Below are 12,823 nucleotides of genomic sequence, written 5' to 3' on the forward strand. Positions count from 1 at the left end.
TTATTTATTTTTGGCTGTGTTGGGTCTTCGTTGCTGCATGCGGGCTTTCTCTAGTTGTGGTGAGCGGGGGCTACTGTTCGTTGTTGTGCGCGGGCTTCTCATTGCGGTGGCTTCTCTTGTTGCAGAGCACGGGCTCTAGGTGCGCGGGCTTCAGTAGTTGTGGCACGTGGACTCAGTAGTTGAGGCTCACAGGCTCTAGAGCGCAGGCTCAGTAGTTGTGGCGCACGGGCTTAGTTGCTCCGTGGCATGTGGGATCTTCCCGGACCAGGGCTCGAACCCATGTCCCCTGCATTGGCAGGCGGATTCTTAACCACTGCGCTACCAGGGACGTCCCTAGCTCTCTTATATTGGTTTAGGACTGTCAGTTCCCTTCAGACTTAATCCAGGGAAGAAAACATACCGAAAGGAAAAGATTCAGTGAAGATGAAACAAAGGAGAGCAAACCACTCTGAACAGTAATTACCTTCAAAGAGTAGTTTCAAAGATTTACAGGCTGTTCTCTCGGTGGTATTTTCTTGGTAACGTAATCTCTAATTTTTATGTATAGGCTGAAATTAAGATCTTTAGATGGCTTAAGGCTGCAGTTGATTTCTAAACTTCTGAGGTTCAGTAACTAGATAGAGTAGCGCTCTGTCTTCAAGGGCAGCAGAAGGACACTAAAGGCTGCGATGGGCGTGGTCCTCCCCCTGCTGGCCAAGGGGTGGATTTCTACGGCCGAATTGGACCCGCCCTCTCCATTTCCCCACCGGTTTTGCAGTCTGGCCCTGCAGTTGTGGTGTTTCTTTTACAAACAACACTCCTCTCCGTCTGAAAAAAAGGGGGAAAAAAGCAAAGCAAAGCAAAGACAGGCTCCAGACTCATCACACTTTCTAGGGACTTGGGAGGAGGCAGTGTGGGTGACCTCCCGGCAACATTTGGGATCTGTTGCTCTTTGTGAGAGTTGCTTTTTAAGGGAATTCCCACATCTCTTGAGGGCTGCATAGAGTAGTAAGAGCTTTGTTTTTATTTTAAATCTCTCTCAGTATTTTTCAATGGGAAGCTGAGGACTGCTGCTATTGATAGCTTCTTCTCACAGCTGTGTTGGCCTCAGCTGGAATTCTTGTCATTTTCTCTCTAAAAGGAACTAAATTGGGAGTTTACAACTGTTACTATTGAGGGAGACTTTGAGTTCTCAGCATGATTTTACTTAAGCTTCGATATCAGCACTGCTGGGAGGAAACATGAAAGTCATAGCTGGTAATTTTAGTCCTTGAAAGAAAAACAAATCCACCTTAAGATTTTGTTTGCTTAAAACTAAAATGGGCCTGCTCCATCAACCAGCCATCTGCCAGGTCAGGGAGAGCCAGCATGCAGGCAGGGGGAACATTTTTAGACTCTTGTTCACATCTGCACATTTATGTAGAAAATGGTAGTGGTAGGTGGGGACCCAGGGAGCCTGGTGGCTGAGTGTCTAAAAATAGAACTGTGTTCTTAACAGTGAAATCCAACCCAGAGTCTTTCTTTACTCAAGAGTTTCTTTGAGCACCACACGTTAGCATCTGTATTTATTTCTCTGTCTATATAGGTGGATCTCTCCCTCTCTCTCTCTCTCTCTCCCCCCCCCCTCTCTCTCTCTCTCTCTCTCTCTCTCTCTCTCTCTCTCTGTCTCTCTCTATGTGTCTACATGTATTGAAAACCATGCATTCGTATCGGTATCTTCAATTCCATCCAACACCGCAGGGGCATTCTGGTTTTCTCTCTTTCCGTATATATATATATATATATATAATTTTCACTGCGCCTCTTGCGGGATCCTAGTTCCCCAACCAGGTATCAAACCTGGTCCGTCGGCAGTGAAAGCGCGGAGTCCTAACCACTGGACTGCCAGGGAATTCCCTCTCTTTACATATTTGTAATTCCCTTCTCTGACAGTGAGAAATCTGGCTCCCCTCATCCTCAGTATCTTATTTGATCGACCCTCTTGTATGTGACCAGAATTCTGTCGCATTGTTGCCACTGCCCCCTCACTGCACAGATGCCCTCTCCACGCCCACTCAGACTCTGACCCTCATGTAGTGGTCCTGCTCCCCCCCCATCACCCCAGGACAGATACCCTCCTCACCTTTCTTGTGTCTGACCCCCACCCCCCGCCCCCAACTGGAGTGATGCTACTCTTGCCATCACCCTCCCCCTCCCTTTCAGCCTGCCCGGCCTCTAACACTCTCCTGGGCTGCCCGGATGCCCTCCTAACCTCACCTGGTCTCAGCATCCCATGCTGGGAGGCCATAACTACCTCTGCCCCTTCCCCTGTCACTCTTTTAGGGATCTCGTACTCTGTGCCAGGCCACCTCCCTGCTCTTCTCCCAAGTAGAAGCTCTACCACCACTAAGACTTCAGCATTCCCTGTGGGCGGGCCACCCCCGCTGTGCAGAAGCACCCTCTTCCCTCCAGGACTCCAGCGCTCTGCATCCTCCTGCATGGACACCCCCTTGGATACCAGCATGTCTATTCTTGTTCTTAGCAGCCCGGAGCTCCAGTTTTATGTTACTTAAATAGAGAATCTCCAGAAATATCCAGCAAGTCCCAGTGCTCCATGACATCCACCGTAGAACCAGTGTCTTGGGAGTTGGAAAGACCTTTAGAGGCCGTTCAGCTCTAACTTAATGTATACCTTTTGCTATTACTTCTTAATGAAAAGTTTTCTGATTTGTAATAAAAAGAACTCAGCACCTCACAAGACAGTTCATTTCATTTTCAAATGGCTTTAATTGTTAAGGTGGTCTCCATGCTTGTCTTGAGAGTTTGACTGTAAATCTTCCTCCTGTTTAAACAGACAAGTTTGATTACAGAAATACTTTGAATGGAGATGGTCTTCACTTTGAGATGATCTGAGAGTGTTCCCTGTATGTGATCTTCCCGTCATAAGTCATCCCTCTGAAAATTAATGCTTTTACAAAAGAAAAATGATTGAGGCTCAGGGCTGGGAGTAGAATTCAAGAGTCTGCTTCAGTGGCTAGAAGGAATACTTTTGGCTGTAAATATACAGTGTATTGTTCAATAAAACGTAATTTAGGGGGAAGTTGCCCAGGATGAGAGAAACCAGTCGATACAGCTGATCCGCGCTGTCTTCCTGACGGGCTGCTGTTCCGCGTCTCTCTCTTTTTTTTTTTTTTTTTTTTTATAAATTTATTTATTTATTTATTTTAGCTGTGTTGGGTCTTCATTTCTGTGCGAGGGCTTTCTCTAGTTGCGGCAAGCAGGGGCCACTCCTCATCGCGGTGCGCGGGCCTCTCACTATCGCGGCCTCTCCTGTTGCGGAGCACAGGCTCCAGACGCGCAGGCTCAGCAGTTGTGGCTCACGGGCCCAGTTGCTCCCCGGCACGTGGGATCCTCCCAGACCAGGGCTCGAACCCGTGTCCCCTGCATTGGCAGGCAGATTCCCAACCACTGCGCCACCAGGGAAGCCCTCCGCGTCTCTCTTAACCTCTGCCTGCCTCTACCCCGGGCTCTGGGTCTGTGCTGCCGTCCAGGGCAGCTTTCTCGAACAGAACTTTCGGTGAGGAGATGATCTGTATTTGTGCTGTCAGGTGCCCACTGGCCACCTATGGCTGTTGAGCACTTGAAATGTGGCTAATGTGACTGAGGAACTGGATTTTAAATTTTAATAGATTTAAATGGTCTCACGTGGCTAACAGCTGTTGGACAGCGAAGTTCTAGGGAATCTGCTTGTCCCTTTCTTTCCTCCCTGTGGTGTGGGCAGTACCCTCTGCTTTTAGTTCAGCTGTGGAAAGAAATGACCAGAAGAAATGGTTCTGAGGATTTGAGAGCCGTGCACAGCTGTGGTGAGTGCTGCTCTGTTGGCTGAACCGCTGGCAGGGAGAGGGTTCACCTTCTCCATCACTGCTCTGTGTCTTTTGGGCATGAAGCTTAGCGCTTGGGAAGGTGGCACCTTCTCCGTTAGAGAATGATTATTCTTTTTGGCCATGGGTGGATGCATACGGTGTTCTCCAGCTGGACCCTCCAGATAAGCCTGAGAAACAATGGAAAAATAAAACGATCACCCTTTCTTTCTCCCAAAGCAAGAAGAAAAGCGGTGGGGTGGGGAGTGGGGTTCAGACTGTAGCCTTTGGGTCGTTCCTTATGCATCGCTTCCTGTTATCTTCCCTGGTGGCAGTACCCAGAGAGGTGTATCTTCAGTATTTTCCCTGGTCTGTACCAGTTTGAGGTAGATTTAAGTGAGTCCTGCTTCTAAGTCTGATGGGGGTTTCATTTCCTCTGGAACCTGCTTTATATTCTTCCTTTCTTCTACAGTGATCCCTGCTGGTCCCTCAGCCCATGTCGTGTTTATGCTCTGTAACCTGTCTGCCTGCGGGAGGGAATTACTTACCATCTGGTCTCCCCAGAGTCTTCCCCCCAGCTCCTGGCTTACTCACTTGTGCTCACGTTTTGTCTCTCGTGGAGATTTAAATGGCGCTAGATTCTTGGAAATCCTTCTTTCACTCCATTTTCTTGTAAGCATCCTTGCTATCCAGATGTTAAGACTGGTTCCATCCCTTGGTGAAGATGGTTTTTTCCACTTGTTCTCAATGACCAATTTGGTCTTCCTGAGTCCATGTGGCCTTGAGGATGGGGATGTTGAGTGGCATAGGGTGCCACTCAACAGCCGGAAGCAGTCTTTCACCTCTTCTGCTTTCACAGCCACTGCTGTCCATTAAGACCCCTTGTTTTCCTGTTTGAAGGATGCAGCCCGCTCTCAGTTCCTTTTCAGAGCAGAGAACTCATATAGAACTAATGATAACATTTGATGTTCTTCCAAATAACCAACCAGTCAGTCAGTTTCTGTCTTTACACATATACGTACACACACACGTGAAGCATGTTCCCTTAGCTCAGCATATTATAAGCATTTCCTCAAAACATTAAGAACTTTTCCCAAATGAAATCTTTAATGACGGCATGATGCTTCAGCATGTAAATGAGTCATAGATTGCTTTCTTAGATTGTATAATATTTTAAGTACTCATCAATGCCCCAGAGTATAATTTCCCAAAAAGTCAAGGATGTGAATAAAGAAGGGTGAGAAAATGCTTGTTGCCGCAAGTTTAATATCAAAGTTGGTCTCACCTTGACTCGCACAGTGGCTGCAAGGTCCCAGTCCCTCGTTTTGTCCTTCGTAGGCCACGGCGGTACTTCCTCCTGTCATCCCAGATGGCTCTGCATCCCGAGTACAGAGAGGAGCTGGCCGCCCTCCAGGCCAGACACGGAGAAGCGGCGTTGGTCCTGGACAAGTGCACCAACCTCTCCGAGGGCATCCCCGCCGCCCGAAAGCGCTGCCACAAGCACCAGGTCTTCGATTACCCGCAGGTGCTGCAGGTGAGTGCCACCCGGCACCTCTCTCGGGGCTCGGCACAGGTCACATCCGCGAGGTGAAACTGACCCCAACAGACAGGTGTTCCCCACGTTCAGCTAGCAGAGCTCCCCAAGGGGAGAGGAAGACACAACTGCTCTTCACTGCAGCCGTGGACCTCCAGGAGCTTTGGCATCTGTGTACTGTTTGTGCAAAGCTGCTTGGCCTATGAGCGTTCCTGCTCCTTTCAAATATTCATCTTACTGCAAAAGCACAAATCCCATAGATTTACAAAAAGCCACGTAGACAAAGCAGGCATATGTATTTTGCTTTTATCACTGTATTCATAATCCAGCCCAGAGAAACTTCCTTCTCTAAGGTGCAGCTTGTATCCTCTGACTGTGCCAGCCCACAAGGCCATGGTCAGCCTTTCCTGAGTGGGAGGTTTCTATTTTTTGTTACCGTTTTGTCTCGTGGTGTTTTTGCCGCCCTTAGCATGTCCTACTGGTATTGTGGAAGTGGCAGGTCTTCCATAACCAGAAGCAGAGTAGTCCTTTTGGGGATGTTTTATAAGCAGGATATTTCACACTCCAAGGGCCTGGAGGCTAGGAAAGGAGAAATTGAGTTTTGTTCACTTAAATATTTAAAATACAGACAGGTTAGTTCAAGGAGAAATATCAAGGAGCTGGTGTGATTTTTTTTTTTTTTTTTTTTTAAATCTCCAAAGAGAACTGGCCCATGCTGAGATTGTTAAAATACTTTCTCTCAAAAAGTGCTGCATCTCCTCTGGAATGTCTGACTGATAACAGTGGTGATGTGAGCAGGAGTATTTATAGTAACCTTTGTCTAGACAGGAAAAATGGTTATCAGCACGTGTGTCCACATCTGGACACTGACTCTTTGGGGCCAGCTGAGCTGTCCACCTGCACCTCCACCATGACTGATGCCCTTTTTCCACTCTTGCTGTTTTCTGGTTTATCCCCGGAGGAATTTGGCATGTTGAGTTTCTTCATATTTTTTCTGAACTTTCCTTTTCTCTAGCTTTAAAGCTTAAACAGTGTTTTTGTTTTTTAACTTTTTTTCCTCCTGAAGAGACAAAAACTGGGAGAAACTGAGTATTAGAGATGGGGTCTTTTCTTATTTTGGTTGACCTATTGCAGCTGTTTCTTCTTCTGTACATCTCTCACTTTCCCAAACGTGTCCCACATCGAGTACAAGTTTGAGGGAGTGAACGAGGAAGAAATTTTTTGAGATGTTGCTTTTTGTTCAATGGATTGTTTCTAAATAGAACATATCTGTCTTAATATGTTTTCTAAGGCATTGCATTCATGAAATGAATGTCTTCTATATGCAAAGCACACTGCTAGATGCCATGGGGAATAGAAAGATAAAAGGAGATTTGATACTTTTATTTAGGGGGTCCTCTACGGAGACTGATAGGCCCAGACCAAATAATTCTATAACAAGGTAGGCGGAGGTAAATATTCTGAGTGCTGTGCAGCCACTGTGCCACAGTGTGTGTACACAGCACACTAGGACTGAAAGAATCCAACTCTTGCAAAGTCACGTTGTTGAGTGTCCAGAGGAAGACCTAGACATGGGTTGTGAACATTTTCAGAATGCCCGCAATGGAGGCCTTGCTCTGACACCGAAGAGTGGAAAACCGGAACGTCGCAGCCACTTAAGCTTTTCAGTCTTACTGGTGTGACCTGTTACCTTTTAGCATTTTTGGTGTTGCTTGGCTTCAGCCCTTGAGAGAACTTGGTGGTCTGCGGGGATCAGAGTAAGTAGATCAGCGAAACTGGTATGTAATCCCTCCCTCTGCCTGTATTCCTGCAGGAGGCTACTTTTTGTGTGGTCCTTCGAGGAGCTCGGCTGGGCCAGGCGGTGTTGAGTGACGTATTGCGGGCCGGCTGTGTCCCAGTTATCATTGCAGACTCCTACATTTTGCCTTTCTCTGAAGTTCTTGACTGGAAGAGGTGGGTGTTACCTTCTGATAAACTTTACACCAGGAGTCCTGCATGGATTGGATTTTAAAAGTCCCCCCAGCGATTGTAACGCACAGCTAGGTTGGAGAACTACTGAAGGAGAACTACTCCTTCAGACTGTTTTTGCTTTATTTTCCGTAAGGAGAGTTAGTCCGTTGGCCTGGAGCCGAGGTTGGCCAACAGGCCTTTGGGCCAAATATGGCAGGCTGCCAGTGTTTGTAAATAAAGTTTTATTGAATCACAGCATACCCATTCATTTACACATGATCTTTGGCTGCTTTTGAGTGACAGTGGTAGAGTTGAGTACTGTAGTTTAAAATGACAGAGATTACATGGCCTGCAAAACCTACAATATTTACCATCTGGCTGTTTACCCTTGACCTAGAGCAGTGGTTCTCAGCTGTGACTGTAGAGTGTACTCACCTGAAGAACTTTTAAACACATACCTGGGCCTTGTCCTCAGGACTTTTGAAGCTCCATGGGCCATTCTGATTTGTAGCCAGAGTTGAGAACCACTGCTCTAGAGTCTGTTGAATTTGCATAAAGTACTGGCTGGAGGCGGAGCGCCTGCACATGGGTGAAAGCTTAGAAACACTCCCAGTGGACAGATGGACACGCGCGGGTCCTGCCTGGATATGACTGTCAGTGCTGTGCTTCATGGAATAGTCTGCTCGTCTCTTGTTGTTTCATTTCCCCAGGACTTTGGAGGTTAAAGGTTTTTGAAAATGAGTTCTGTTTGTACATACCTCTCAGGCTTGTCTTTGCCTCAAATGCTTAATTGCTTTCTCCTCTCCCACCTTTTTTGATATCATGTTCAAGCCTGGTCACCACAGGTATTTGAACAATTTAAGTAGCATTCATTCATGTGTACATTGATTTATCTCACATTTACTGGAAAGCCTACCGTGAATAATACAGGCTCTGCTCTTAAGGAGGTGAGAATCAGTGGGGAAGACAAACCAACAATTATAATATTGTATGATAAACGCTGTAACAGATGCATGCAGGGGGGCTATGGAAACCCAGAACGGGGAGGGAGCCTAGTTCAGCCTGGAGGAGGAGGGTGTGTGATTCTCTGTGTCCTGGAGAAGTGATGAGCCACTTGCAGTCACTTATTCATCTGTGGAAATACGTATTGAGCGCCCTCTCTTTGCCAGCTACTGTGTTGGGTATGGGGGTACAAAGATGATCAAGTCAGGTCTTGCCTCTGAGAAGCTCTTAGTCCAGTGGTGGGAGATAGACAAGTAAGCCAGTGATTACCAGATGCAGAGCTGAGATGCAGCCCTGGCTGGATGGGATGCTTGGAGAGGGAGGAAGAGACACATACCCTTGCTGGCTGTGGGGTTGGGTAGGGCTTCTCAGAGGCGGTGACCCTGAGCTGAGTCTGAGAAGATATTCATTCCTACGAGGATCTAGATGTGCTTGGGTAGTTGTAATTATGGATAAGTGGTGGAAGGGCTCTGGATTTGAAGCCAAAAGGCTGGGGTTCAGATAACCAGCTCTATTACTGGCTAGCTTTGTGATCTTGCCAATCATTTAATCTTTTTGAGCCTCAGTTTTCCCATCTGTATGGTAGAAATCATTTACTTATTTAACAAGTATTTATTAAGTGCAGTTGTGCTAGGCAATATACCAGGTGCTTGGGATATGCTGGTGAGTGGGACCAGACGTGGTTCCATCCTAATGGACTAGGCTAGTGGGCGGAGGGGGTTTCAGATTTTAATAAATTAACTTAGACAAATATAATGACCAACTCTGCTGAATCCATGAAGGGTAAGTCGTCATCGAGCCCTCTCTCCCTTACCCACCATCTCTAATCTGGCGGCACGTCCTCCTGCTGGCTCCACTCCCTCGTCACTTTCATCACCTCCTCCCTCTTAGCATCCCTTGCCTGGACCATGCAGTGGGCCCCAGCTGTTCTCCCTGCTTCCGCTCCTGCTTTCTGTAGTTTGTTCTAACACTTCAGGCAGAATGATCCTGTTGGAACATAACCAGATCATGCCGTGCTTTCCTGACACCTTCTGTGGTTTTCTGTCTCAATGAAAGCGTAAGTCCTTAAATGGCCAGGGAGACCCCAGAGGCTTTGCTGTGACCCTCCCTCCCCTGTTTCTCTTCATCGCCTGGTATTCTCCACCTTCTTTACTGTGCTCCTGCCACACTGGCCTCCTTGCTGTTGCTGGAACATTCCCGACACCCTGCTTCCTCAGGGCCTTTTGCTTATTGTTCCTTCTGGAATGCTCTCCCTCGGGTATTCCCCTGGTCCTCTCACTCCCTGGCCTTCCTTGCATGTCTGATTTGTTCACTGCTGTATTGCCAGGACCTAGCACATCGTAGGGGTTCCATAAATATATGCTGAATAAATGAATGGATTGGGGAATATAGCTAAAGGAGAAGAGTCATTGTTAATTCAGAGCGGGCAGTGAAGAGTGAAGAAGAGTACCAGGTAGGCAGAATTGGACACGCAAAGCCCTTGTGATTAGGCAGAGTGTGGTATGTTCAGGAGACTGAGAGGGTACCTGTGCGGCTGAAGCACAGTGGGGAGTGGACGGAGGAGGGGAGATGAATGGAGTGGTGATGGGGAGCCGAGAGATGGAGCTGGTGGGAGCTCCTCTGAGCTGGCCGGCCCTGAGAAAGGGGCAAGGAAGAGGGACTACTCACTGCAAGGACTGTGGGGCTGCGGGTGGTTTGAGGTGTTGTTGCTTCTGCTTGTGAGAATTAAACAAGAAATGTACGTAGCAGCGCTTGTGGACAGGGCTGCGCGCCCATCAGTTGTTTTGCTCTTGTCTCTAGAGCATCGGTGGCTGTGCCAGAAGAAAAGATGCCACATGTGTACAGTATTCTGCAGAGCATCCCCCAAAGACAGATTGAAGAAATGCAGAGACAGGTAAGGGGCCAGGCAGCCCTGTTGGGGCGGGGACGTGGGTGACGTGAAAGGGTGGCCTTGGCTGCTTGGGTACAGAGCGACGGCTGCTGAGTGGGGGAGTGGGATTTATTTCCTCCACTGCGTAGACCAACCAAACTTAAAAGAGGAAAGCAGTGTTAGGGAGTTGCATCAGGTAAGGTTTGGAATAATAACTATCAGAGATTCAGAAATGCTCCTGAGGTAATAAGCCTGCTGTGACGCTAGGGTCACACCTCAGCGGTATGTTCAGGACGCAGAGCTGCCCCTCTCTGGAAGGTGGTTTACACGGCAGGTGAGGGTTCTGGTGACTGAGACGGCTGTGGAAGCCAGCACGTTTCCGGGTGGTGCTTCTGAGGAGCTTTGCCCTCGAGAGTGTCTCGGTGCCAGCTGGCCTGGATCCCCCTTTGGCGGCCCTCGTGACTCAGAGGTGCCCTCCTCTCCCCAGAACACGTACACCCTCCCTCTTCCCCGCCCAGGTCTCTCGTCCGCCTTCTGATGGCCCTTCCCCTGGGCTGCTCTCCGCTGTCTAACGCATCCACCACGTGTCCTGTCTAGTCCTGCTGCCCTTTCTCTCTCCCAAAAGAAGTTTAGTTGGGCTTAAATGTGAAACAAGTTAAAAACTGAAAAAAGACTATCCCAGTATTGGTACTGTGAATGTTGTTTCTATTTCTTGTTTTCCTTTCTTTTTTTTTTTTTAATTTTTATTGGCGCATAGTTGATTTACAATGTTGTGTTAGTTTCTACTGTACAGTGAATCAGTTATACATATACCTATATCCGCTCTATTTTATTTAATTAATTAATTTTTTTGGCTGCGCCGTGTGGCACGCAGCGCAGCATGTAGGATCTTAGTTCCCTAACCAGGGACTGAACGCGCCCTGCATTGGAAGCACAGAGTCTTAACCACTGGACGGCCAGCGAAGTCCCTCTATTTCTGTTTTGTAAATAAGTTCATTTGTACCATTTTTTTAGATTCCACATATAAGTGATATCATATGATATTTGTCTTTCTCTGTCTGACTTACTTCACTTAGTATGATCATCTCTGGGTCCATCCATGTTGCTGCAAATGGCATTACTTCATTCTTTTTCATGGCTGAGTAATATTCCATTGTACATATGCACCACATCTTCTTTATCCGTTCATCTGTTGATGGACATTTAGGTTACTTCCATGTCTTGGCTATTGTAAACAGAGCCGCAGTGAATATTCGGGTGCATGTATCCTTTCAGATTATGGTTTTCTCCAATTCTTTTTTTTTTTTTAATGGATTTTAACAAGTTTTTATTTCTATCAAAATTATCTATGTAGGTGCTGAGCTGGAGAAGAGGTTTGGAGGGCTCTCAGCGTTGAGGATGTAACTGCCCCATGCCCCCCTGTGTCTAACCTTGTCCCAGGAACGAGCCTCAGGCCTCTGTCTGGGCGAAGGCAGGGCAGCCACCCAGCTGTGTGGAATGGGGAGGAATTCTGGGCTTCTAACTGCTTCCTAAATACATTTTCCATCTGTCCTCCTGCTCTGAGCACTGCCTTTTCCCCTGAGTTTCTGCAGCGGAACTCAGATTTTTCTCAGCTGATGTAGGATGCGCTCTCTTGGGCCTATAGCGTCAGCTACCACCTTTCCTTCTGCTTTTCCGCTTCCACATTTTGTTGCTATTATCTCCTCCCCCGTTCTCTTTATCTTTCAGTGATTATGCCTTAATTTTTAGAAATTCCCCTTAATTGTCATTTTAGGGTTTTAGGAGGGAGTTAGTGAATGTGGTCAGTCCACCTCTTTATTTTGGTACCGAGCTTCTTAAACCACAGAGATGGCACATCACACAGTAATTGAGTCTGTAGGTTCTTAGCCCAGACTGCCTGTGTTGAATGCCAGCTTGCCCAGTTACTAACTCTGTGCCCTTGGCCAAGGATCTGCCTTCTCTGGACCTCAGTATCCTCATCTGTAAAACATTTTGGTGTTCTGATTTGAAAACAAATCACAGGTTGAGTTTAGCCTCCCTGAAGTTTTTTCATAGCACACCCGTGTTCATTTTAAGTTTCTGGGCTTCCCCATTTGTTACTTAACTCCTGACCTCGTCTGAGTTTTAGTGAATTAGAAAATCAGTCTAGAGATCTCTACATTCTTGATCTAAACCTGTGATTCTTACAACTCATGTAGAAGAAAATGCTCCTTGAAGGGCGCTGGTGTTTATGCTCTTTGTGCTTCTTTTTATGACATCTTGATTTGTTAACATAATTAAATAGAGAATCATCTGCTAAATCAGATATCATCTTTTTCTAGATTTAGTCTAAAAGGCTAAGAAAACACTGGGTAGGTAAAAGTGAGCAAGTTCTGTCCAGTTACCGTCTCCCCCTGGCCACCTTCGTGTTGGAAAGAGAATCACTTAGTTCCCAAGCAGAGCGCCCACTGTCAGCTCACAGAATGCCCTTGTTTTCCGGGAGCTTGGTTTGGGAACCACAGGTCTGAGACGAGCCTGGCCGGCGTTTTCGGTGACAGGCTCGGAATCATAGAACCGTTGAGATGGAATGACTAAAGGTTACTTAAAACAGTGTGCTTTTAGGTTATTTTGGTTTAAAGAGACACACTTGGAGTCAAAAGACTCGAGTTT

The 12,823-nt window shown here is 47.1% G+C and overlaps 1 protein-coding gene across 6 annotated transcripts in view; it reads left to right on the forward strand.

The window, feature by feature from the left end:
* Positions 1–12,823, forward strand: part of EXT2 (exostosin glycosyltransferase 2) — a 134,582-nt gene that overhangs the window by 21,100 nt on the left and 100,659 nt on the right. For all 6 annotated transcript variants that reach the window (XM_082410470.1, XM_082410466.1, XM_082410467.1 and 3 more), the window contains 3 exons: positions 5,157–5,352; positions 7,166–7,305; positions 10,105–10,198. In XM_082410470.1, coding sequence (XP_082266596.1) covers positions 5,157–5,352; positions 7,166–7,305; positions 10,105–10,198 — 430 coding nt within the window. The remainder of the gene's footprint in view (positions 1–5,156; positions 5,353–7,165; positions 7,306–10,104; positions 10,199–12,823) is intronic.

The sequence above is a fragment of the Balaenoptera physalus genome (genome assembly GCF_965194825.1).
Source record: "Balaenoptera physalus genome assembly, chromosome: 10".
In the NCBI taxonomy this organism is placed as follows: Eukaryota; Metazoa; Chordata; class Mammalia; order Artiodactyla; family Balaenopteridae; genus Balaenoptera; species Balaenoptera physalus.